The sequence below is a fragment of the Thunnus albacares genome, chromosome 4 (genome assembly GCF_914725855.1).
Source record: "Thunnus albacares chromosome 4, fThuAlb1.1, whole genome shotgun sequence".
Taxonomy (NCBI): Eukaryota; Metazoa; Chordata; class Actinopteri; order Scombriformes; family Scombridae; genus Thunnus; species Thunnus albacares.
The window spans coordinates 27,522,794-27,548,023 of NC_058109.1; the positions used below are offsets into that span (position 1 = coordinate 27,522,794).

A 25,230-nucleotide genomic window follows, 5' to 3' on the forward strand; every position below is an offset into this window, starting at 1 on the left:
GCAGCCCATTATAAAGCCACTGTATTTGAGAAAGAAACCTGTACATGTGTTAACCCTTCAGTCAAATCCACTATAACAGTAACATCTTATTCTCACTTGATTGTAGAGTGACAGGAGACAGTGGAAGGAGGATAAATCAGCGCTGTGCAATAGCCAGACATGGGGAAGCACCCGATAATTAGAGGTTAACCTAACTCTTTTTTTACAGCACCACTACTATTTCACCAGAAGCGAGGATGCAAATCCATCTCGCTCTCCTTTTCTCCCCTCCCAGATCCCTCCGTACACCTTCTCTTTCCCCCAAAACCAGACAGTCTAGTCTCTTCTTTCATTTTTGTGGATACACAGTAACCTTCAGTTCAGTGTAAAATATGACCTCTTGTTATTTCAATTGGCTTTTCAAATTTAAATCCTTTTAGACACTGAGTTGCATTTTTCAAACACATTACGATTTGACTGTTTTGTCGTTTACAAGGTTTTGCTGTTGCGTAAGTGCCCTTTTTTTTCCCAGACAGACAGTCATATGAGGTTCTCCAGAAGCAGCACCTGCTCCCCCCACACTCCCCAGCCATATGCCTGCCCCCGTTTCCCCCCCAGCCACAACCATTATCTTGCTAGCAGCAGTGCTTACGACCTGAAAGCATCTGGAACAAACCACCTGAGTGTCAAGGGTCAGGCTGTGATGTCACTGCTTAATGTCCAATGGAAAAAAGAAATATAAAGTGTCACTCGCACCACGGGCGTTTACCTCACTCAACCCCAACAGAGGTTAGGAGTTCAAACCAATTCATAATTCAACACTCATATACATTCACAGCAATGTAAGTTCAGGCTGTTTTTTTTATGAGTGTCAAGGGGTTACATGCGTAGTTTAATATTTGTTCTTGATATACCACAAGTAATTCACAGGGGTTAAAGTATATAAAAGTATATAAATATAACACTTAATTCAATACATTGTAAACATTTCTTCATGAACAACTTTTTCAGGCCCACAAAGCTTTTCTTGCTTTAATCCCTGATTTCAAACCATGTCAGATTAAGAGGGTATTTACCAGAAGTAAGGAACTCTCTTCTTTTTTCTTTTCTTCATGTAACATTGGTTAGTTGGTTGGTTTGTGGACCACTGTGGTCCAGACTGAAATATCTCAACAACTGCTGAGTGAATTGCCATTCAATTGTGTACAGACATTTATGATCCCAAGTGGATAAATTCTACTGACTTTGGTGATCCTGTAGCACCGTCATGGTTTTGAGTATAATATCTAGACAATCATTTGGTGGATTGCCAAGAAATTTGATGAAGATATTAAAGGTACCAAGAGGATGCATCTGAGTGACTTTGGTGATCCCCTGACATTCCCTCTACATGCATAAAGTTTTAGTCTTTTTCATATTCACTAATGATAGTGCAGCTGAGCATTATATTGTGCAGCCTTTTGTTCAGGCCTGTAATACATTAATCAGGTCCATACATGGTTTTGTTTGACTGACTCATCTGTCTGTGTGTGTGTGTGTGTGTGTGTGTGTTTGTGCGTGTTTGTGCGTGTTTGTGCGCGTGTGTGTGTGCGTGCTTTCAAACCTGTTGCGATACTGCCAGTATACACTTCTCTCACTGTGGGGATTCTGTTATTTCCAGCTGTGCTGCCGCTGTGCTTATCTGATTCCCAACCGATAAGATATGTTTGCATGTGTGTATCTGTGCGAGAAACATTTCAGTTGGCCCTTAGGCAGTGATTGGTTAGCTGGAATGACTCTGGTCTGTGTTTTATTGCTATGGGCACTGCTCCCAGAGAACATAGTGTGTGTATGTGTCTGCACCACTGCCATGTGTGTTCTCATAGGCTCACGTAGGTGTGCCATGCTGGAGAGATTAAAGCAAGCGGCCTTACTCTGGACCTTCCTGTCCGCTTTACTCTAGTTTGCCTTTAAAGGGAAACTCTTACATCATTACTGTGGATATATAACAGGATTGATTGAATGTTACCCTGCATTTATAGAAACAAATGTATTTTTTGCTTTCAGTCAATGTCAGGCTGTTGTCAGGTATTCTTAAAATACCTAGTATTCATTGTAAATGCTGCACTGGCATGACGCCACCCAGTTACAGTAAACCACAACCAGCATGCAAATGTTTTGCCTGACTGCACAAACACAATTTTGCATGTATAGTACAATTAAAATGCAAAACAACTGAAAAAGTATGACATTTATTTAACTAAAAACAATAAATGTATTAGCTCTGGTTACTGGCTGACAGCTAAGCTACGCTAACAATGTTAGCAGCCATATGAAATCATGCTTTCTACATTGTGGCCTGTAGACACTCGTTTGGGTTACACACTCAATCACTCACTATAGTTATGTGCTCTCTTGTCTCTGTAGATACCGGTTGTTTCTTGCAGTTTCTCTTTGTAAAAGCCTGTATTGTGTTGTGGTTTTTTTTTGCAAATTCAGAATTCCTTTGCGCTGCTGTCTGGTATAGAATCTCACAAAAATGAGTATCACAAGATTAAGTTCACCACACCATAATGAGCTGGTTTGTTCTGTTGATTAAGCTTTATGTTTCATTTTGGCCAAGTTATCCCTGCTAGGTTTGTGCTGCTGGCTGTGTCAGTTTTAATCTTTCAGGGTTAGCAGTGCTGGTGGCTTAATTAAGCACTTTTGGCCAAGGCTTCATATTGGTTCCCTGCTGCCTGTAACTTGTATAAATAACTTTATTTCTCCTGTTGTTCCTTTCAGTTTGTCTTAAAAGTGAGATTAAAGGGCCATTTTTGCACCCATCCAGAGGTCTGTCTGCCCTGGCGTCCACAGCAGAATTAAAAAATAAATCAACTACACTGAAACTCATTCTGTGCTGTTGGTTAGAATTGTTGCCATCACGTAGCTCAGTGTTTTTTCTCTAAAATCTCTCTAAATAGAGCTATTTGTAAGCATAATTGCAAAACGCAATGTCAACCCAACTGTGAGTAGCAGCTATCTTCATCTCAGCTGACTCAAAATGTTCGATAGAGATAATGCGTTTCCCTTTTAAGCTCCAGCCTCATTAATAAAACCAAACATTTTCATCAGCTGGTTAGAAACAAAGAAGTGTGCTGCTCAGTAACTTCTATAATTCTCAACTAGCTGTTTAGCGAGGCTAACTCTGTAGAACCACCATCATCCTCTCTCATGTTTAGGCCCCTCAGCATCAACACATTTACTCTCAGTCCACTCTCCCACGTCTCCCTCCCAGCCTCAGCCACTTCCTCAGGCAGCCATACATCTCTCTTCCTGTCAGCAGCTAATTGGTTGACCCTCCGGGCATCCTGTGTCACACCACACCACCATTCATTGGCTAATATGCACTCTGCCATTGACATCATCCGTCAGTGGCTGTGACAGATCCATACTGTCATGTTTTAACCGAATGAAAGAATACTAAGCCTTTTTGTTGGGTTGATATACAAGCAACATGTTATATTATACCACAGGATGTTTTTTTTCTCATGTGCGAATACCAACTGTGGATGCAGTTTGTCTATAACATTCCTAATAAATGCCGCGCAGTATAAAGTCCCAATAAAAACGTTCGGCATTTTATATGTTACAGGTTCCTGTTTCACTGCCGTGTTGCGTTCTCAGCAGGCTATACTTCAGCTCCTTTCGTTAAAGGCTGCGGAGAAAAAGAAGCATCAGGTGTCTGTTGATAAGTGAGTTTGTGTTCTTCCCTTTGTGCCTTTGCCTGTTCAGTAGTACCACACGTCCATTTTGAAGCAACAAACTACACAAAGCTGCACACAGGTGGGAGAAAGAAAAAAAAAAAAATCACCAGCACAACATAAATATTATTCAGAGTTTCTGGGAAGCATTTCTCTCATGTCGATGGAATTGCTCTCTTGAATCGTTGCCAACACACTGTTTCTCCACCACCACCACCACCACCTCTCCTCCCTCTTTTCCTTCGCTCCCTCTCGCTCTCTCTCTCTCTCTCTCTCTCTCTCTCTCCCACTCACCTCAGAACAAGTCTTAATTTGTCGGGAATATTACTGCCCTGTGCCGACATTCGCCGGGCTGCGACGGCTTATGGGAACCGTGGCCAGCTGCGATTTCATTGGCTCGCTTGAGATGTGCCGGCGCTCAAACCTCTCCCTAGTTTGGCTTGTTTAAACATACACACACACACACACACACACACACACACACACACTCCGTGCTGCCCTTGGCATTCAAAACTGTCAGGTGGAATTCTTCAGCAAGTGCAGTCAGACTCGTTCTAGTTTTTACAGCGCCGGGGAGCTGGAAAGGCTGGGATGAGTGATTGCTAGTCGCTTAAGGCTGAACACTCCTCATAGTTACACAGCATAGGCCTTAAAGGGACACGTGCTCATGCTGCAGGATGCAAAGAACTGCAACAGCCTCCAACACACCCTTATCTGTGACAAATTTAGGTTTTGGGGGAACTGCGCTGAGCACAAGGGGAGATATGCTTTGTATGTGTTACAGGTTTGTGTTTGGATAGGCATATGATTTGTGCGAAGTGTTTCTCAGGGGAGTGTACAAACAGGTGTGTGTGTGTATTATGTGTGTGTGTGTGTGTGTCTAAACTGAGTAAGCATATGGCGGTCTGTTTTCTGTAAAAGGTAGCGCAGGCCTTGGCTTTCACTGACCAGCGCTATACAACCACCAAGAGAGAAGTAATCCAACCTTCTCTCTCTGTTTCTTTCTCCCGCTCCTTTTCCCCAGCACTCTCAGTTTCCCCTCGCCCCCCCCCTTCCCCCCCCCCCCCCCCCCTCTCTCTGTCTCTCTCTCTCTCCCTCCCTCTCCGTGTCTCCCCCAGGCCTCTCTTATGAAGTGAGAGGCCAAACACAGGCCCAGAGTGCCGGATCAGGCTCCTTCTATCGATTGTCTTTATTTATGTGTTTGTTTATTTATTTAAAAGGCCTTGAACCCCTCTGTCCCAAAGGTGTACTTAGGTGCCACACACACACACACACACACACACACACACACACAGTCTCTCTGTCTCCCTTACTGGACTGTACACACACAAGTTCCCGCTGTGCTCCTATGTTTAGCTAGGGGTTTTTGCAGTGTCACTGCAGATACTAGGTGTGATATTAGCTCGTACGTGCACGCATGACTCCAGTGTTTATTAACATAACATAGAGATCCCTATAACAGGAAAATAATTAAAAGCCCATGTTCAGTTAAAACAGGGACGATGCTGGAAAATTCAATTGGATACTGAAGTGTAATTTAGATTCTGTTCTGTTAGTTTTGTTTTGAAGTCACATTGTTAAAGTAATTTACTGTTTGGAGTGTAATACAGCTGGACGGTAATGCAGTATTATCATTTATTCAACTTTCAGTGGAATTGTGTGGTGAAATGATTGTATAAAGTTATTCTTGAGTCCAAATCATCATTCAAAAGGTAAAAATAACAACTAACAGAATGTGTTTTTTATTGATCAAAATACATTTTCCATTTTTCATAACAAAAGTGTTAAACTGTGTAAATGGAGTTTACGATCAAAGTGTGTAAATGGTATTTGAAGACAAAAAGATGACAACAGAAAAAAAAATAAAAATAGAATAAAGACCATAAATTCTAGATGTTTTCAAAGAAGTGATCATAACATTTCATTGTCTGTATTTTTGTATAATTTTAGAAAGTAAACAGGTATTCTTTTAGAAAAAACTGCATTTGTGAACGAGGAGTTTTCCCATTACAGTCACAACATTTGCAATAAAATTAATTTTTGAGTCTTTACATTCAAAATGTAGAATAACATCTTTAACAGACAGCTCTAAATTATGTGTAGGTGTTGTGTCTTGTGACTCAAGACAGCTCATGTTCTCAATGTCTATTTTTTTTTTCCACTTTTTGTCTGAGAGTAACCTTTAAGAGCATGTTGTAATGATTATACACATTGGGGGAAAAAACAAAAAATTGAATTAATTTGTTATATTGCTCAACTCTACGTGATCAGCCTTCAAAATCTCAATATATATTGATATTAAAAACATTCTCCAAAATATATATTGATTTAATATCCTTGCAGAGCTAATGCTCAAAAACAGTCCAGCTGGAGTTATTTAGGGGAAATAATTGCTGCCCCTCACTCACCGTTCAGTCGGAGCTCAGGGTATTGCAACATGCATCCTTATCGCATATCTGTCATACTTCATTAGAATTGCACTAACCAGCTACGCGCCTGTGTTTGTGTGTATATGCTTGCAGGCAATTCTTGTGCAGTTTTTTCCAAATGTTTTTTTTTTTTTTGGTTTGCTTCTGTTTGTGTATGCGTGTGTGTGTGTGTGTGTGTGTGTGTATGTTTTGTCTTCATATATTCATCCAGATTGTCCATCAACTGACAGACAAACAGGTCTGGTTTCTTCCCACTCAGTGACTGTCTGTGATTGAGGTTGAACATTTGGCACAGTAACATACAGAGATGTCCAACACCACCTGCCTCTCTGACATGATTAATGACTTGATCAACGTTCAACATATTAAAATCTGATCTCTGTCTGTTTGTTATCAGTGTGTCACCACAGTCAGTCCCTCGTCATATTTTCGTGACACACAGCAGATGGAATGTGGGTGTGTCTGAATGTTTGTGTGAGATGTGTGTGTGTGTGTGTGTGTGTGTGTGTGAGTGCTTGTATGAATTTGGCAAGTAAATCCAGCTTGCAGCCCTGTTGCATTAGCAGGTAATAAATGTGGACTTAGACTCAGGGCTTTGCTCTGCCTGGCCAGTCCATATGATTTTTTTAAAGTGTGTAAATGTGTGTGTGTGTGTGTCTTGGTCTTCACATGGCCTATAGTGATTCTGCACTTTGACTAAGGCTGCTGCTGATCGCTTCACCATCTGAATCCCATCTGCTTTCTTTTAAAAGCTCTCCTCTGCTCTCCTCTCCTCTCCTCTCCTCTCCTCTCCTCCCCTCCCCTCACTTCCCCTCACCTCCCCTCCCTTCTCCTCTCAGAGGGCAAGTGAAATGCTGAGACCGAAGAACTATGACTGTAAAAGAGTTGAATAGAATAAAAGAACAAGAGGTTAACTGGACAGTAAAACTGTTGCTCTGATCTCTTTAGTGAATCAGGATTTCTTAAAAGTATAGTTAAACATTTCAAAGGAGCCATTGTTCATTTTATTTTGCGGATAAATTGAATTTGAGGGAGTACACATGGTCTTATTTGAAATGGTACATTTGGTATATTCAAAATCCACGGGTTTAGGAGGTTTTGCCAAATGGATTTGGAATGGTCATTCGGTATCAAGCACTAACAGAAGATCCAGCAGACATCTCTGGCTCATGAATCATTTGCTCTTTAGCTCATTTGCTCCACATCTGGTGGCAAGAACGGAGCAGAAGGAGTGCTTAAGTTGTCGGGTTCAAGATTGCACCACAGTGTCTTGACTGAGTTAAATTGTGAATATGGGCTTTTAGACTAGTTATTTGTGTCTAGGATTTCACACTACAGCCATAAAATGTGGGAGGGTGTCTTGTACTGTCATTGTAATGAGTGTAAACAGTGTCGTCCAAGGTGTACTGGCTTTTGCAAAACATATGAGTTTTTATAGAAACGTCTGCTTACATGAGTAAAATTTCTAGAGGGAAAAAAATTTTCAAAGTCTCTGCTTCCACAAGACTTGGCATCACAGCCAAGATAAGATTAATCAGAATGATTTCAGTGTGTCTTTGAGAATGCTTGTAAACTATCCACCGTGTAAAGTGATATGCTTTCAGTGCCACATGAAGAATTTGCATTTGTGTCCAGGACTTAGTTCACTTCAGTGCATGCCGTAAGTGATAATCCACAACAAGGTTTTGTGATATACAAAATGACTCCTCTGGATCTGTTTTTTTTTTCCTATGTCAGGACACATAATTGTTTATACACTTACCACAGTAAAATGGTAGGCTGTACTCAAATCATCATCCATTTTTAGCCATGGTGTGGCTGTAGGGACGGCGGTCAATTGGGTCAGTCAGTCCACCACTTTGCTTTAGACTGAAATATCTCAACAGCTGTTGAATGGATCGCCATGAAATTTGGTACAGATATCCATGGACCACAAGGATGAAGCCCACTGACTTTGGTGATTTCCTGACTTTTCCTCTTGCACCATCATGAGGCCAAATTTGTTGTCTTTTTTTTAAAAACCTCTATATATTCAGAGAAGTTTCAATGAGAGGAAGTCTCTCATTTGCAGGAAAGCCCTGAACATGTCCACACAGTTACACACATTCACACCTGGAAGCTGCCCAGTACAACCACATTCTGATCTGCCGGCCACTGAGCAGCTCCACTGGAGCAGTTAAGGTTATGAGCCTTGCTCATGGGGACCTTGGTGGTAGTAATGAGGGAGGGGTAAGCGCTGCTTTTTCACTTTCCCCACGCAGATTTATCCTGCAGGGCTGGAGATAGAACTGGTGGCCTGTTTTCACTTATCCAGTGAAGTATCTCAACATCTACAAGATGGATTGGCACAATATTTTGTACAGACATTCATGGTCCCAGACAATGAATCCTAATGACTTTAGGGATCCCCTGACCATTCCTCTGGCACCACCACTATGAGGTTGACATTTGTGGTTCACAGTGAAATGTCTAGACAACCACTGGGTGGATACAATGAAATTTGATACAGACATTTCCCTCTCAGGTTGAATTGTAATAATGTAGGTGTTCCCTTAACTTTCCCTCTAGCGCCACCATCAGGTCAAATTTTTAGTTTGTCCAATACTTTGGTTATGACCAAATACCTGCAGTAATAAAGTAATGGCACTCCAATCAGCGTCAGCTTTACTTTGTGTTTGTGCTAATGAGCAAATGTTAGTATGCTAACACGCTAAATGAAGATGATGACCATAGTAAACATAACAGCTGCTAAACAACATAATAACATTGTAAGAATATTAGCATGCGCAAAGTACCTCTGTGCCAAAGTGTGGCATCCCAGAGCCATGGATGTAAACCCTTAGCTTTGTTTGTTTGTAGTCAGTTTAATTTTTGATAAAAAAATGTCAAGTGAAAGTACTGTTAATCAGTAGCGTAGAGTTTAGAGCTGTGATTAAATGGTTGACTGGATTTTGTTTTAGTTGTCCAGTTGTTGCTGATTTTATCAGACACCTGCCAGCCAGCCAGTCAGTCATTTTTGTGGACATCGTCTAAAAGTCTCTTAAGCATTGTTAATGTTAATTGCACAGTACCATTAAAATGATATATTGCTATATCATCTCAGTGGTACTGTATTATGTTAAATATCAGACACACTGAGATCAATCAGAACATTTTGTTGGAAAGCATCTGAATTGTGGTTTTCTGTTAAGTTGGTTTTGGAGAGCCATTCCTCAGTAGCAGTAGGTAGATGTTTCAAAGTAGGAAATTTCCAAACATTTAGGAATGAGGTACTTTTTGGAAAGGAATCTGTTGGAAAAGATGAATAATGTCTCTCATCTGTTGGTTTGGCCATCTATACATTTGTCTACTTGTCTCTCTGTCTTAATATCTATCTCCCTTACTCTTTTTCTCTCCTTTTGGATACTCATCAGTATGCACAGGCTGCAGTATGACCTATTAAAAGTCATTTGTCAAATTGCAGCCAACTGGCTTGCCTGCAATCAGGCTCAATGTGAATATATTTTGACATGTGTTTTTCCTGCCCTCCGCTGAGTGCCTAAGGACCTGTGACAGCCCGAAGCCTCTCTGAATGCTAATAAAGTTAGCGCTTATACAGTTGGCAAGGACGCATATATACACACACACACACGCGCGCACACACAAACTGGAGAACTGTCAGCAGAATGACACAGCAGACATCTCCATATTCGTATAATATAGTACCTGACAGTCACAGCAAGTGGCACTGTCATCTTTGATCATTTATGAAATGTGTCAGCCAGCAAACATATAATGCCGCTCTTCAAGACACACAGGCGCACACACATACATCAGCTTAAATATGATTAAGCACATTGACATTTTCGTACAAAAATTGCAAGACACACACATATGCAGGATAGCAGGTCTGTGAGAGAGCCGGTCATGTGTTTCCCAGCAGTGGAATCCTGTCCCTGGAGGCCAGCTGGATGACACAGATGTTTGTGGGCTTTGGGAGCAGATGCTGCTGAGCTCTTGGAACAAAGTTCTCACTTAGTGGCCAAGTAGCAGAGCCAAGGTTTGGTATGATTTCCACAAAAAAAATATAGTATTGTGTTAGTGTCTGTTGTGATTCTTTGTATGTTAAGATTTTACTTTCAAGTGGAGCACGAGTAGAGCAAGAGAAGCGAGTGGTCAGTAGGGCGGAGAAGATGGTAGATGGAGAGAGCTGGATTGACGTCTGAAAGGACAGTGAAGAGGGAAGATGTTGAAATTATAGGATAGACAGTAGAAACATGAAAAAGAGAACACAAGGTGTGGCGGAGGATTTGTCTACGGCCTGCTGAATCATTTTAGGAAAACTTTAGTTCAGAAATAGAGTGATTCAGGGTAAAAAGAACTGAGCGCAGGGCCTCAGGGTCGAAGTGTTTTTCTTACTCAATAAATGTATTTTCTCTACAGTATTCTAGAAAGGGTCGGTCGAGGGCGTGTTGTTTATGTTACAGACAAGACATGGAGTATGTTCCAGGAAGTCCAGTTTGAGTAACAGATCTGTGAATTTGAAGGCTCATCATACGCCATAAACACTGCACAGCGGTTTATAATACCGAGTATTTTACAACTCTGGAAAGTTATCATGGCGGCAACGATTTTCTCTTTGGTCGCGACAATAGCGAGGTAAATGGTAGAAACGCTCTACTGACGTTACAAAGTAATCAACAGGAATGTGTGCTTGCATATATGTGATTGGTCAACGCAGCCCCTTGTTGGATGACATCACATTGCAGCAAAAGTTGAACCTGGCTCAACTTTTTCGCTGGACGAAGCTGCATTGTTCTGCCAGAGCCCTCTAGGTTGGCATTCCCACTGCGCTGCTGGGTAGTCAGACACATTGAAATGAATGAGAGGAATTCAGTTTTTCACACAGGGTTACAGTCGATGTCTTTAATGCGTTGGCATGCTAACATTAGCTTATTAGCGCTGAACACAAACTAAAGCTGAGGATGATAGGAATGCCATAAATACTGAATACTTTGGCTAGTATTCACTCTGAAACATAAATATTACTCTGCTGGTGGTGTCGCCAGAGAAAAAAATCAGGTGATGAGATGTTTTAGGGTAAACCAAATGGTTTGTGTGTATGTGTATTTAAATAAGCTTTTTATGTCACGTGACAGGTCACGCTCGAAGACATCAACAACGTGCTAAATGCACTGGATGTGTTGGTTTCTCTGGTTATCGTTATGATTTGGTTGCTGCTCACATGGCCATGGAAGCAGGCTGATTGGCTCAAGCTGGAGTGAGTGAGCTAGTAAAGTTTTGGCAGGCAGAGGAAAACCTCAGTTGTTTTCAATGGATATAAACATCACTGCTGCTCTGCCTTCAGGGTAGTGTTTTCTTCTGCTAACTGATCCCTTAAATAACAGCTACAGTACATGTTTAGTTTGTATAAAATGACAAAAACAAGATAAAAACATACTCGCCCTTATTTTCCTTGCAAGTGAACATTTTGATGATAGAATAGTGGGATCTTGTTCATGTCTTGACGACGCAGACAGACATCTCTATTCATCATCATCATTTTTAATGGGATTTATGAAGTCCTGTCTCTCTTTTTTTTTTCTTTTTAGAGTTAACATAACAACCCTGGATTGAGTGACCACCATCCAAACATGCTCACACACTCATACACACACATTGGGAGTTTGGCTTGGCTTCATGGTGCTGAATAGGCCATGGTAGCTGGGGCATTATACAAGGCAGGGGGATGAGACAGAGTCAGCATTTAGCACCGGAGAGCAGCGGGATTTTATGCTTCCTGGCTGCCTTCATGCTAGCCCAGCGTAGCATGGCCCTGGCTGTCTGGATGGCTGTGCGCAAGTCTACCATGACATAGCTGAGGTCTAAATGTGCCCTCAACACTTGTGGCAGACCTCTCTCGAACTAGAATATCCAAACCATGCAGATCGCCCACTGGCCCAGTCGTTGGACAAAGTGTCCCGTCTCTTGACTTCAGATTCAGCTCCCGTAACCAGTTATAACCAGTCGGCCCCTTCAAGTGTCCTTAAGCAATACACTGAGCTTCCAACCTGATCAGTCACAAGCTACACGGGATAACAGTGGAACTGCATGATGTATGTATTTTCATAATGCAGTCATTGATGGCTGAGTAATCTTTGCTGATTTTCATATTAAAGATACCCCGTGGAGTTTTTGATGACTGATAGCAATGTTTTTATGAGTGGATCCCTGTTTTCTGCATGACGATGCGCACAATGCACAAGAGCACACAGTCAGCGCGATCCACATCTTGCCATCGATTCGAGCAGTAACATGCAAAAAAGCACCAATATCTATATTATTTAAAAAATCGGATTTGCAAATGTGTTATGATAAAGTGTATTGGACATGTTTGTCAGGCTTCAATGATACATACAAAGCATTTTGGTGAGTAACACTGAGGGCCCTATTTTAATTGTGCAACAATCAGAGTGGTAGGTCTTGGACGCACAGACTGTGTGGGCTTCTCCATGCACACTTGCTATTTTGGTTCATGTATGTGCAGCAGTGCAACATGCAAAAGGTCTGGGTGGAATATAGATCAGAGGGTGTGGTGATCAATACATACTCAGCAGTCACATTACTGGTTTCATAGCTCTGAAAATACTTTGCCATTTGTTGAAGCCACTCATGTGATCACATCAAACGGGATACTGTTTCAGTTATAATTCTACTGAATCTCATGGTGTAAATGGTCACAACATATCGTAAAATGTGATCCCGCAGCCTTTGCAGTGCAATGCATTTGAAGAATACAACATGAAATTCTTCAAAAAACTTGCAAAGGACGTTATGATGCTCAGGATTTATGAGGCCTGGTAATCTGACGTCTTCCACACAAACAGGCTGAAAACTGAGTTATAACTGAGCAGTCTGTGTGTAGAGGTATGAGAGGCTATTTTGTAGGTGTAGGTGTAGGTTTACAGCGGACGCTAAGAATCACTCATATTCATTTATAGGAAAAGTGAGAAAAGTGTAGGCTGCTTCCCTCCTGCTTTAACTACATTAAATGATATTTTGATGCTGATTTAAATGCATCTACTGGTTGGAGAGTGTTTAACTAGTATATTTTATTTATTTATGAAGCATTATCCTGTTACTGTTGCATATTTGCTCCAAGTATTTAGTTTGTTTGTGTTGACACAATCACCAAATTGGCAGCGAAGTTCCGTTATGCCAGAAACAGACATAGTTCTGAGACGTCTGCTCAAATGTTTTCACAATGTATCATTTTTGATGTGATTTTTATATATCTTATTATATTTAGAAATAACATAATTAGTATTAATTCGCAAAAATGAACGTGCATTATATCTCTAAAATGTTTAAAACTTGTGTTATTGTAAAACATAGTGAAATGCGTTTTGTCCATCCAATCATACATTTTAACAAAAGAGCATGCTTTGGTCCATTTTACAACAAAAATAATAACGGCAAATTAAAAAATAATTGCATTCAGTTTAGGAATAACAGGTTTATCCACTATTGCTAAAGGTTTCATGTTTGAGTTGTTTCTGATGGATCGATGCACAGTTTCTGATTTTCCTGTCTGTGTGTCTCCTGAGTGAGAGGCCCACACTTAATGTGAAGTTAGATCATGTAAACCTAAGGTGGTCGGAAAATCATTCATGTTATTGTTTTTTTTGTAGATATTCAGTTATATTAATAATTATCTCAACCTTAGTTGTGCATTTTAATTTTTAGCAGCTTTGTGACTGCCCAAAATCAGCATAAACCCTAACCCTTAACCAGTCTTCCACCTTAAAGCACCTGCACAATTGATCCAATAGAAGAATAAATGTCACACACAGTTCCTTAAAAAGTGTAGTTTTAGATCTCTGATGTTGTGGCGAGATGTGTTTTGCCTGAGGAGTCAGACAGACATTTAACATTGTAATTCCCACAGTATCTCATATTGTATCTGTGCATTGGGTAAATAAGCTGAAGTTGGTGCGAAGGCTGCTTATGAAGGTATTTTGCATTATTTATATGTTGGTTTTTGGCATTTGACTTTCTCTTCTGATAAGTTCATGAGAACTTAAACATATTTTACAGAAAATATTTACAGGAATGGTAGATGGAATTAATTATACGGGAAGGATATAAGCATTGTTCTTTCTATCTGGTACAATGCTGATGCACATCTATCTATCTCCAAGGTTACCTCAACTCAAAAACAAAAGCGAAAACATTAGAAAAAAAACACACAAAAAAAAAACTTGCTCCCTTGGGCTGTTTTGGGAAATCTTGCCTATGTTTTTAGTGCAAGTCAGAGCAGTGACACAAGGATTGCAGTTGTGGTGAAAATTCATTCCGCAGCAGCCTGTCGCTGAGTAATGGGTAACACTCTGCATGCATTGCTCAGATACACAGAAAATGAATAGACTTCAGGTTTTTGATTTGGATGTTGATGCTGTGGTTGCAGTTGAGAATTGATGCTCTGGTCTGTGTGTGTGTGAGAGAGAGAGAGAGAGAGAGAGAGAGAGGGAGAGGAGGGTGGAAGTAGAAACAGATTACATGTCCAGTCCCCTTTATTCACCACTTCACTCTCTGTCTCTACCTATCTTCACATCTCATTCAGCTGAGAGATTTATTACACCTCACATCTCCCTCCATCACTACACCACCATTAAAGTATCTCCGCGGTATAGCTTGTTCGATATGTAACAAGCAGAACGCGCTTTAGTTTTGAAAAAAAATAACCACTAGAGTAATTAGCTCCCACACTGTATCCTCCACCCATTATATCTGATTTTAAAACTGAAATAAACAAGCGCACACAGCTGGATTGTCACACGCCACATCTAGTCAGGTTCATACATGTTTCAGGTGTGTGTATGTGTGTGTGTGTGTGCGCCCTAAATGGCTTATCAATTTTAATCAGACCACATGTGGTTTTCAGACGTTTCATCTCTGCCAGGCAACACGCACACATATACACACACACAGATATACACTGCATGCACAGTGTGCCAGGGGTGTCAAACCAAGTCATAAATCATTGGTGGATCACTCCTTCCAGATCCTCTGCAGAACCCATCTGGCTTTCTCTTTCTCGCTGTTTGCACTCGTTGCGGAGGTTCAAAGTCCTCTGCACACTTTTGTGCACATTAAATAAATATGTTTTTCTTTTTTTTTTTTTTTTTTTTAACTTACATTTTTGTAACCTTTGCTTTGCTGTATCTACGTAGCTCGATTGAAGCCAGTTCAATTTAAGAAAACATAAAAGTGAAACGACTACAGTGATTCAAATGTTTTATTTCAGCTGAAAAAACTCAATTTACATTTTATTTCAGTTTCAGTTGAAATGAGCTTATTTGAAATGAAATTACGTTTATAACTTTGTTTTATCTTTAAAATTGTCTGGACAAGTAGTATAACAGATAGTGGCTATTACCCCCCCCCCCCCCCTTCCATTCTCTCTCTCTCTCTTTCTCTCTGTCTGTCTCTCTCTCTCTCTCTCTGTCTGTCTCTCTCTCTCTCTCTCTGACCTGGAAAAAGGCAGAACTCATCAGGGTGGTAATAAAAGACAGGTGTACTTTTATTCCTTTTGAAAGCTCACTCTCATCTCTCCACAGTTGGAAAACAGGTGCACTCACTCCACATTCAGGGGGCTGGATACCAGACCTACATCAAATAAAATTTTTCGATCATCTCAAAGGACTGAGAAAATTTGCTTCTGTCTGCCCAGATAGACCAGATGGGCATGAAGAGTTTCCACTGGAACATTTCTGTTAGCTCCATATATCAGGACTGCTTTATCAAGCTACAAGTGTTTGATTGGGCTAAACTCAAAAATTTACCAGAAGAATTTCTATTCTGCTGTATTTTTAGATTGATGGTCAAAGCAAACTAATGGATGAGTTCTCTACAAGTCTGTTTAGTCTAGGAAGTACGCTTTTTTTTATTTTCTTGTCAAGAGTTACATAACAAGATCGATACCACTCTTATATTACTCTTTTCAATATGAAACTGAAAACAGCAGCTAGCTTATTTTAACTTAGCATAAAGGCTGATAACTGAGGGAAACAGCTAGCCTGTGTTCAAACGTATAAAAATCTGCCTACCAACACCTCTAAAGCTCACTAATTAATAGTTTTAATTATATTTGGTTTGTTTAATACAGAAGCTGCAGCCAGTCTAGCTATCTCCCTGTTTCCAGTGTTTATGCTAAGCTAGGCTAACGTCTGACTCAAGCTTCATATTTAACGGACAGATATGAGAGCGGTATCAATATTGTCATATAACTCTCTGCAGGACAATAAATAAGTGGATTTCCCAAAATGTCAAATCAATCCTTTAAATAGTTGCCAAAGAAAATACGTTTTTCACCAGACAGTGACTTTAACATAAGTACAGAAACATGTTTTTTTATTTGTGATCTATTCTATTTATGACCTACTTTAACTAACACAATGAGATAACAGGTCTTTTATTAAGCAATCTTCCTTTCCTATATAACATTTTAAGGAATGTAATTTGATGTGCTCAGTTGAATTTATATTTATTTTTCAGCTTTGTTTCTTTTGAAAACTCCCAAGTCATTATAAGGTTTTAATAAGTCTTACATTCAGGTCTTGGGGAGCAGACGCAGCAGATACCTTTTAAATTAATCGACTTCAGATCGAGTGTTTATATGAGGTCAGTTCATTTGAAATAATAGCTTAATAAACTCATTGAGAGGCATAAACACAGTTCTTGTATTATCTTTGCGCTCCAGCTTGCTCAGAGTTGGATCGGTGCTGTTTTTACTGATGTGCTAACGTAGAATGACGGAACACGCTGGAAGGAGGCGGCACAGATGGATGAATGATCCTCTTGTTGCTGTGATCAAAGACTGATGACACAACTCAGTGTCACTCTATTTATTTCCCTCTCCACTTTTGTTTTTGTTCCCTCTCTTCCTTCCTGTCCTGCTCTGCCATTCCTGCAGCGCAAGATGACAGGATACACGTGTGTGTGTGTGTGTGTGTGTGTGTCTGCAATGTGTCTCTGTGAAATATGTGTCTGTGCGAATTAGTGTTTTTGCGTGTCTTTCCGTACGTCTCTGTTTAAATAAAGTGTGCCCGTTCTTGCGCATGTGTCCGCATACTGCTGTGCGAGCGCGTGTGTGGTCTGACTGTGTGTGTCGTTTGCCCCTCGCCTTGGCACCGACATTGATTTCCTCCCGCTATAACTTCCTGTGTGAGCCGATTTAGCGTTTCCAGTGGCAACATTCACACTCCAACCATCACTCTAGTTCTCTCCCGCTATCCCGCTATTCCTTCTTCCAAGTTTGCTTCATCTATCCATCCATCCATCCATCTATCCATCCATTCAGGACTGCCAGACCACAGCCCTTCTCATTCATTAATCATCAGCAGTGAGAAGGAACAAGGGAGCAGTCAGACGAGAGAGAGGGAAACAGAGAAAGGTGGCAGGAATGACAAGTGCAGGAGATTGGAGGTTAAAGATGAAACTTGACACCCCCCCCCCCAAAAAAAAAAAAAAAAAATCAAAAACAAAATGCAGATATAATGCTGATAATGAAAACTCTGTGCGCTTGTTTTTCAGATCCCGTTCTCGCTGGTGCAGTTTCCACTTTGGGAATATTTAAAGGTACGTTTTATATCTTTTCATATATGTTTGTCTAGTTTACTTTATTCCCTCTCTGTATTTATTATCCATCTATTTTGTCCCGTCTCCACTCTCCCCAACTGTTCCACCATTGCTCAGTGCCATCATTTACAGTAATTACTCTCGGCGATAAATCCGTAGTAAAGTTATAATAGTGTGCTTACTCTCTGACACATTTACAGCAGGCTCACCCTCTGCATTCCCTTGTATCATTGTGGAAAATGGGAGTTTACGCCCCGGTTTAATGGGTTGTCACGACTACCATCAAACCAGCCTTCAATTTATCATGAGCTCTGAGCATATCCAGTCCTGTATATCTGTCTCTTACTTTTTTTTTTTTTTTTTTTTTTTTTAAATCTCTCTCTTTCTTAATGTGTTTCTCTCCCCCATGTCTCTTCCCTCTGTCTTTTCATTGTGTGGCCCTGAACACATAAAAAGCCGTTTCTCTTTGAAAAGACGGCGTTTTGTTGGAGTGACATCATGTCTCAAGGGCACGATAGGCGGACAGTCAAACATTCCATCAATGTTAGGAGCTAACGGCCGAGCTAAGACGAACAATACGCCGCGCAGCTGTGTGTGTGTGTGTGTGTGTGTGTGTGTGTGTACATGTATGTGTGCGTCTGTGCGTTTGCAAGAGTTAGATTTTGTCGTCCACAAGTGTCTCTTTGTCCCTCAGTCAAAGGGCCTCTCTCTCCAGGCCATCTGGACACATCCGTTGGCGGAGAGCTGAACTGCTGGAATCTGGACTCCTCTCCTCTCCTCTCCTCTCCTCTCCTCTCCTCTCCAATCATCTCTTCTTCTCTCCTCCTCCCAGATGTACAGTCCATTTATCCTCTATATTAACATGGTGCTCTGAATAGCTAATGAGCCGTTTCCTCTGTTACAATGGCTGAGGTGAGCTGACTTACCGAGGAAGGAGAAGAAAAAGCAACTACTTGCGAGCAAACATGTTTTTACTACCATTCCCTTAGAGTGACCACCGGGCTTTCACAAACAAGAATAAACGTGAAATGCCAGAGCGAAGGAATCTGAGAGAGTGTATGTGTGTGGCATGATCTCCCATCTGCTCTGCGGGATGGTAATGTGCTGCGTTATGGCCTTTTTCTTTTTGTTTCACACCGAGCCAACACAGCTGTCAGTGAGAGAAACAGAAAGAGGAAAAAGGGAGAAAACCAACCAACAGACGGCTGTAGGGCCTGTAGGAAGAGGTGCAAGCAGCTAAATCCTTTCATAAAGTGCATTAAGTTCAACTTGTCCTTGGATTTCTGGGATATCATGGAGAGTCATATTCCAGGCATAAATTCAGTAAGCAGGTCACAGGATATGTGAGAATCGTGCATGTCGGTCACTGCACAGAGATTTAAAGTGGTTTTCACACCAGGCTTCGATATCTATGGGGATCGCACGTTTCTTTCACACATTAATTTCACAATATTGTGGTTTTTTACTCAGTTGTTTTTTTTCCCCCAACCACAATCCCAACTGTTCTGACCTCAAAAACAACATTAGCAAAACAGGAGGGTGTAACACTTTTAGGTTATGATGGAACACCAAGAGAGAGCCGCAAGACATTCAAGGAATTCTGTCTCAGAGGCATGGTGGGAACTCCAATTAAACTGATGAGATGCTCTTACAAATGCAGCCTCCCCGCGCACAAATACACACATAACAAACACATACGTGATGTACTGACACTCACATGCAGACAGACCTACCAGCTCTTTCCTGTGGGAAGTCGCCCAGGTGCAGAGTCCGACCCTGACACCAAGGTTCAAAGGTCAAAAAGTTTGTTTTCCCAGGTTTTACCCCTTATTATTTATTCATGAAATAGAGAGGAAGGGAGGGACGGACTCTGAAAGAGAGGGAGAGAGGGAGAGAGAGGAATCCCCCAGCGTGAGACCTTTGATGTGGAAAACAAAATCTCCTTTTTAATCTGCCTTCTAATGGAATACACATGACACTTCCTGAGCTCGTACACACTGTACATCCTCACTTCTCTCTTCTGTCTTTTTGTGTGTGTGTTTACTTGTTTGTGTTTGCATGTGTTGTGCACGCACACATGGTTTTTGTGATGTCCACATGTGTGTGAGATGGGGGGGGAGAGAAAGAGATAACATGCAACAGATTAAAACTCACAGGGGGGGAATGGACAAAGAAAATATTAGTAATCGCTCCATGCTGTTGCTCAATTGCTCTCCCTGAGAAGTAATCATACCTTGCAGCGCCCGAGGCAGCCCAGCTGTCCACATGCATTTCATACAAAGACTAACCTTGCATAGTCAGTCTCCTCTTCGCTTTGCTGGAACTAGCGGCGGGGGGAGAAAAAGAGACAGCCTCCCTTCCCATCCTGTTCTCTCTGAAAACAAAAACATCAGGTGGTTTCACTCAGTAGCCAGTTGCGTTTGAACAAGCAAATCCTGTGATGTGAGGATTTTCAGACACAAAAAGTACTATGAAAAACATTTCATATCATTTTACATATTCATGATGTGCAATTAGCTTTGTTTTCAGTTAAATGTCTACACCGTAATCTCTTGGTCAACACATAAAGAAGTAATACATTTTCCAAACATCATAATTGTTGAGGAATTATTGTCAAATGTCAAAATAATTATGTCGTGCAATGACCACACACATACATAAAAGCGCTATCAAGTATTTTACTCCATATGTTAACAGTCAATTAAATGTTGTTTCATTAACTGTATATTTGTTTTTAAGCTGTGCTGCATAAATATTTGTCTTTCATCAAAGTGAGATGGCTCAATAATTAGTATTCTAGAGATGCTTTCACAGACTGCAGTCTGGATGAGATGATTAAGACTGCACTAGACCATGACAAAATCTACCATCTTGGCATATGTAATTTTATATTAATATTAAGATAATGTAACAGAGTACATTTTATCTACAAGTACGTTTGTGGATACATATTGGAAAGTATAGGTTGGTTTAGCCGAAAACAGACAAAACATTTTTTGACCTTTAAGAGATGCCTCATGGTACTGTACCAAGCTCATAACATTTTGGGAAATTGTACAGGTTTACCTAAAGAACTGGAAGGTCTGTGTATGGAATACATGCATATGATTTTTAATGATTCACTTGTTTATTTCAGTGCATCTGTACATGAATGCAGATTTTTTTTTTTTTTTTCTTTTTGGCCTTTATTTTATACTTGATGGTATCAGAATGAGACATGAAATTTGGGCTGAGAGAGAGAGAGAGAGAGAGAGAGAGAGAGAGAGAGAGAGAGAGAGAGATATAACATGCAACAGAAGTCCCCAGCTAGAGTCCAGCCGGGGATGATATGTTTATGTGCTATGCGACTTAACCATTAAGCTACCGGGACGCCCCAGTATGTGAATGTAAATAAATGAAAAATAAGTGTTAACTTAACCATCAAACTGGTTCTTACTCATAACTGGTAGTACAACTTTGATGATTTCTGACCTACTTCAACATGATGGTGTCCAGACAAAATGTGTAAAGATTTAGCTTGATACAGTGGGAGCGCTGCAGCATATTCTTTTACCTCCCTCTTGTCCTATCCCAGTTCTTGGGAAACAAGTAGCATGACATCACTGGGGATAAAATGAAACACAAAAATAGCCGGCCAGCCCGGTTCCCAGCCGTGGGCCTGGACCCCAGACCAGACCAAGGTTCACAATGTGTTTCCAATGTGTCTGATATCTACTAAGTAACAATCTTCTCTCTCTCTCCCTCTTTGTCTCCCTCCCTCTTTCTTCCTTTCTCTTGCTCTTTCATCATCCTCCTCTATCGTCAACACTCTCTCTCTCTCTCTTTCCCTCTCGACATTTCTCTCTCTTTCTCCCAGACTCTGTGGTCGTGGAGGCAAGGTCACACGCTCTACTCTTGGCAGGCTGCAGTGTGCGGAGCTTTTGCAGGTGCAGGGGATTATATGCTGCTTTGGGAAAGAGGCGGAGAGGGAGGAGGGGGTGGAAGGAGGAAGGGAGGAATGGATGGTTAGATGGACGGATGGATGGATAGGTGAATAGATGGCCGGGAGGGCAGGACGAGTTTACCCAAAGCCACATTCTTGCAGGATTCCACAAAGGTGAGCTCAGCTGCCAAATCACATCCTCACCTGCACAGCAGATCTGCGGAAGAAAAGAGAGCGATTTAGCAACGAATGGATGGAGGGAAATGAGGGCAAGCAATGCCATTCTTTATCCACAACATTGTTACCAAACAGTGTTACATTGGAAACCCTTAGTACAATGATTCAGCACTGTTTTCACGACAGAAAAGTTTCATTATTACAGTTCTCAAACATTTCAGCCAATGAAAATCATACCAGACTTTATGGTTCTGTCTTAGTCTGGATGAGTATCAGGGGAGAGACAACCAGGGGAGGAGAGAGGAGGGATGAGAGGGGCCGGTTACTGGGTATGGGCCCCTGCAGCTGTGCGACCTCTTGAGCACTGGGGCCTGAAGTGGTTTTAGAAAGAGGGAGAGGGAAAAAAGACACAGGAAAGGAGTTAAAGATGGGAAGGGAGTGGGCTAAAAACAAGAGGAATAGAGGAAAGAAAAAGACAACAACCAGTAGAGAGGCTTAATTCAGATTATGAAACATGAGAGATACATACTAGGTAGAGTGAAAAAGTGAATTAATTAGAGCATAAAGTTTGTGTTTTACTTTTCCATCTCAAGATAAAACCTCATGAAGGATATTGTTTTACCATTAGACATTTTGAAGTAATATTGTTGATCTTAAACTGTGTTCAGAGACGGAGTGTATTTGCAAGAAGGTCCAGCAGCACAAAAACTCTTGTTGTCATGTTTTAATGACTTTTTTTCTGAATCTGGCATGGTTGCCTAAACAAAGTAAACAAAGTACGTTGGAAAAGTAGGTCGCCAATCATCTTACTGCCGTTAAAATAATTTCAGAGGGACAAGCTAATGTTCAGGACACATCATCAAAATGCTAAATGCTAAAAAAGCCAGCAACTCTAGATGTATACAAATAAAAACACAGCACTCCTGAGTCTACTGTACATCAGTTATTATTCAAAGGCTCAACTCTGATTAAGCATATAAGAATATAGCACTTTATTCTACATGGCACCCTGCTAAAGTTTTTCTTGTTTTTAAAGCCTCTACATAATGACAAAGCCAGACAGGTGTTTTCACTTAATCCGCTTGATTTGATCTCTTCTCAGAACTGTGTAGGTGTGTGCAGACTGGATTTAATTGGCATCTCCCTCACTGTTGTTGCATCTGTTAGAGCAGAACAAGTTGCAGCATCTCTCTCTGATCATTCTTATTGGTTTAATGAGTGCAGTGACGTCACTTAATTCACATCATAGTTCCTCCCAACTTCAAGCAGAGTTCTAATCAGCTAGATAAATGAAAACACTCGTGCGGGTGTTTATTTGATCCAATTTTGCCTCTTTTTAGCTGGATTAGTTGTATATTTGGATACTTGATTTTGTTTTATAAGCAATTTTTGATGAGAACTTGTGTACGGATGCTGCTGTTTGTGCTCTGTGATCTTGTTTAATGCCTTCAGGCAAAATTAGGTTGTGCTGCATTAAGTTTAAAGTTAATGGAGAGGCAGTGGCAGGGGAAAAATGGTCAGATACTGACACAAAGTCATGCTGTAGACAGAGGAGTGAGGAAAAGGCAAAGAGCTGATTTACAAACAAACAGCATATACAAACAAACAAGTAAATATCTAGGTTTCCTTTCTAGTTTTTCTCACTACATTTATAGAGCTAAAAAAAACATCAAAACCCCAGTCATGGACATTTTGCTCTACAGTATCAGTGTAACCAGAGAGGATGATATACATCTAGACATATGTAGCAACATTGCATGTCACTTCAGTACTGTAGCTCTGAATAAAAAAATATGTCACATCATCTATCTTCCCACCCAATCTTCACTCTTTTCGTGATGAAAAAGCTGAACCACAATCAAAATACACATTACAGAAAAAAAAAAAAAAAAGAACAGTTCCACAGACCAGTCCGCGGAGCAGTTGTTGGACGGTTCCAGCTTTCAGTCCATAATTCTTACGACGCTACAATGCGCCAGACAGGCCAGGAAGATTGAGGTTAGCTGCTCTCGGGGCGGTGGAAGATGGAGGTGGAGGGAAGAGGGGAAGGCGGGCGGTGAGGACACAGCACCCCAAGGAGCTGAGACGTGGACCGGCGCCACCCCACCTGGACTCATTCCATGCTGGGAAAAAGTGAGAGGAAGGAATTAGAATAGGAGAAGAGAAAGAGGAGACAGGAGATGCGGATGAGTGCCTGGCAGAGTGAGACGTGCAGATTAAAAAGGCATAAAACACTTGTGAGATAAGGAATGGTGTGAATTGTGGGTCAGTTTGGGAAAGAAAAGAGTCCTGAAAACATGATTTACATTGTTAAATAAAGGCTGTTTCTTCTCAGATTAGCTAGGTTGAACTTTTTGTCACTTTTTAATGATAATATAATACCAATATAAATATGGGTATACACAGTATATAGATTTTTTTTGTATTTGGGTATACAGCTCAAAGCAATCAGAAAGGCTACAAATACAGTATATTAAGAGAACTGCAGATTGAGAAATAGATAGGGGAAAAAGATAGGAAAGTATGTAATTTTGATAATAAAGGACACAGAGTCAAAAGGAGGAGAGGGGGGTAAAAGGGGGCAAGGGGGTAGTAGGGGTAGCGTGGGGAGGGGGTGCGGAGTAGGAATCAAATTCACGTCCCTCCGCGACCGAGCTGCCGTCCAAGAGGGATCCTCAAGTTTCAGTCACTTCCCCTTACATTGCGCTTCACACTCTCTCTTTCACTCATACATAATCTTCTTGACACTGGAAATGCTCACACAGGCGCGTTTAATCATCCAAAATATCTCCACCAGTACCCTGCATTGACTTATGATAGACTTGCCCCCATTTGAACCTCTACAGAGAAAACGGCCTAGTCCGAGACGTAATTACATCACCGACTGATTTGCGTCTTAACCTTCATCACATCACATGGTTTCTCCGGCCAAATTTAGATCCTGAAATTCAGCGCTCCATGTGTAAGATTTATTGGGGATAATACGTCCTTTTAGTGCTCTCCAAGAATATTACAAAACAACCTACAGTAAAAGAGCTGTGTCTTTTTTATCCGCAGTGAAGTTTGAGTTCTATCCACCCAAGAATGTAAGGGGGAAAAAAAAAAAAAAAAAAAGTTTAAATCCACTCCTATAACCGGCCAGCATTTACTTGTAAAACATAACGGTGTGTTACACCAAACTGATCCTAATGTTTTCCTGTATCCTCAGCTCACTTACAGTCACATTGCTCCTCGGTGGCCCATGTGGATGTGTTTACCAAGAACAGTTGCTATGTTTGCGGCAGAGACACACACTCACACACCACATACACACACACGCACACACACGCACACACACACATTCTCACTTAAGCACATACACACACCATGCGGCTCAGCAGGG

General features: G+C 41.0%; 1 protein-coding gene and 1 long non-coding RNA gene across 3 annotated transcripts in view; one reads left to right on the top strand and one right to left on the bottom strand.

Moving 5' to 3' along the window:
• Positions 1-25,230, top strand: part of slc25a26 (solute carrier family 25 member 26) — a 60,305-nt gene that overhangs the window by 22,403 nt on the left and 12,672 nt on the right. For both annotated transcript variants that reach the window (XM_044348485.1, XM_044348484.1), the window contains exons 6-7: positions 17,705-17,749; positions 21,606-21,675. In XM_044348485.1, the coding sequence (XP_044204420.1) occupies positions 17,705-17,749; positions 21,606-21,675 (115 nt within the window). The remainder of the gene's footprint in view (positions 1-17,704; positions 17,750-21,605; positions 21,676-25,230) is intronic.
• On the bottom strand, positions 21,684-24,162 carry LOC122980453. The gene is made up of 3 exons (XR_006403043.1): positions 23,757-24,162; positions 22,086-22,219; positions 21,684-21,888 (listed from the first exon to the last, which is right to left on the bottom strand). It is a non-coding gene; the product is annotated as an uncharacterized LOC122980453 (long non-coding RNA).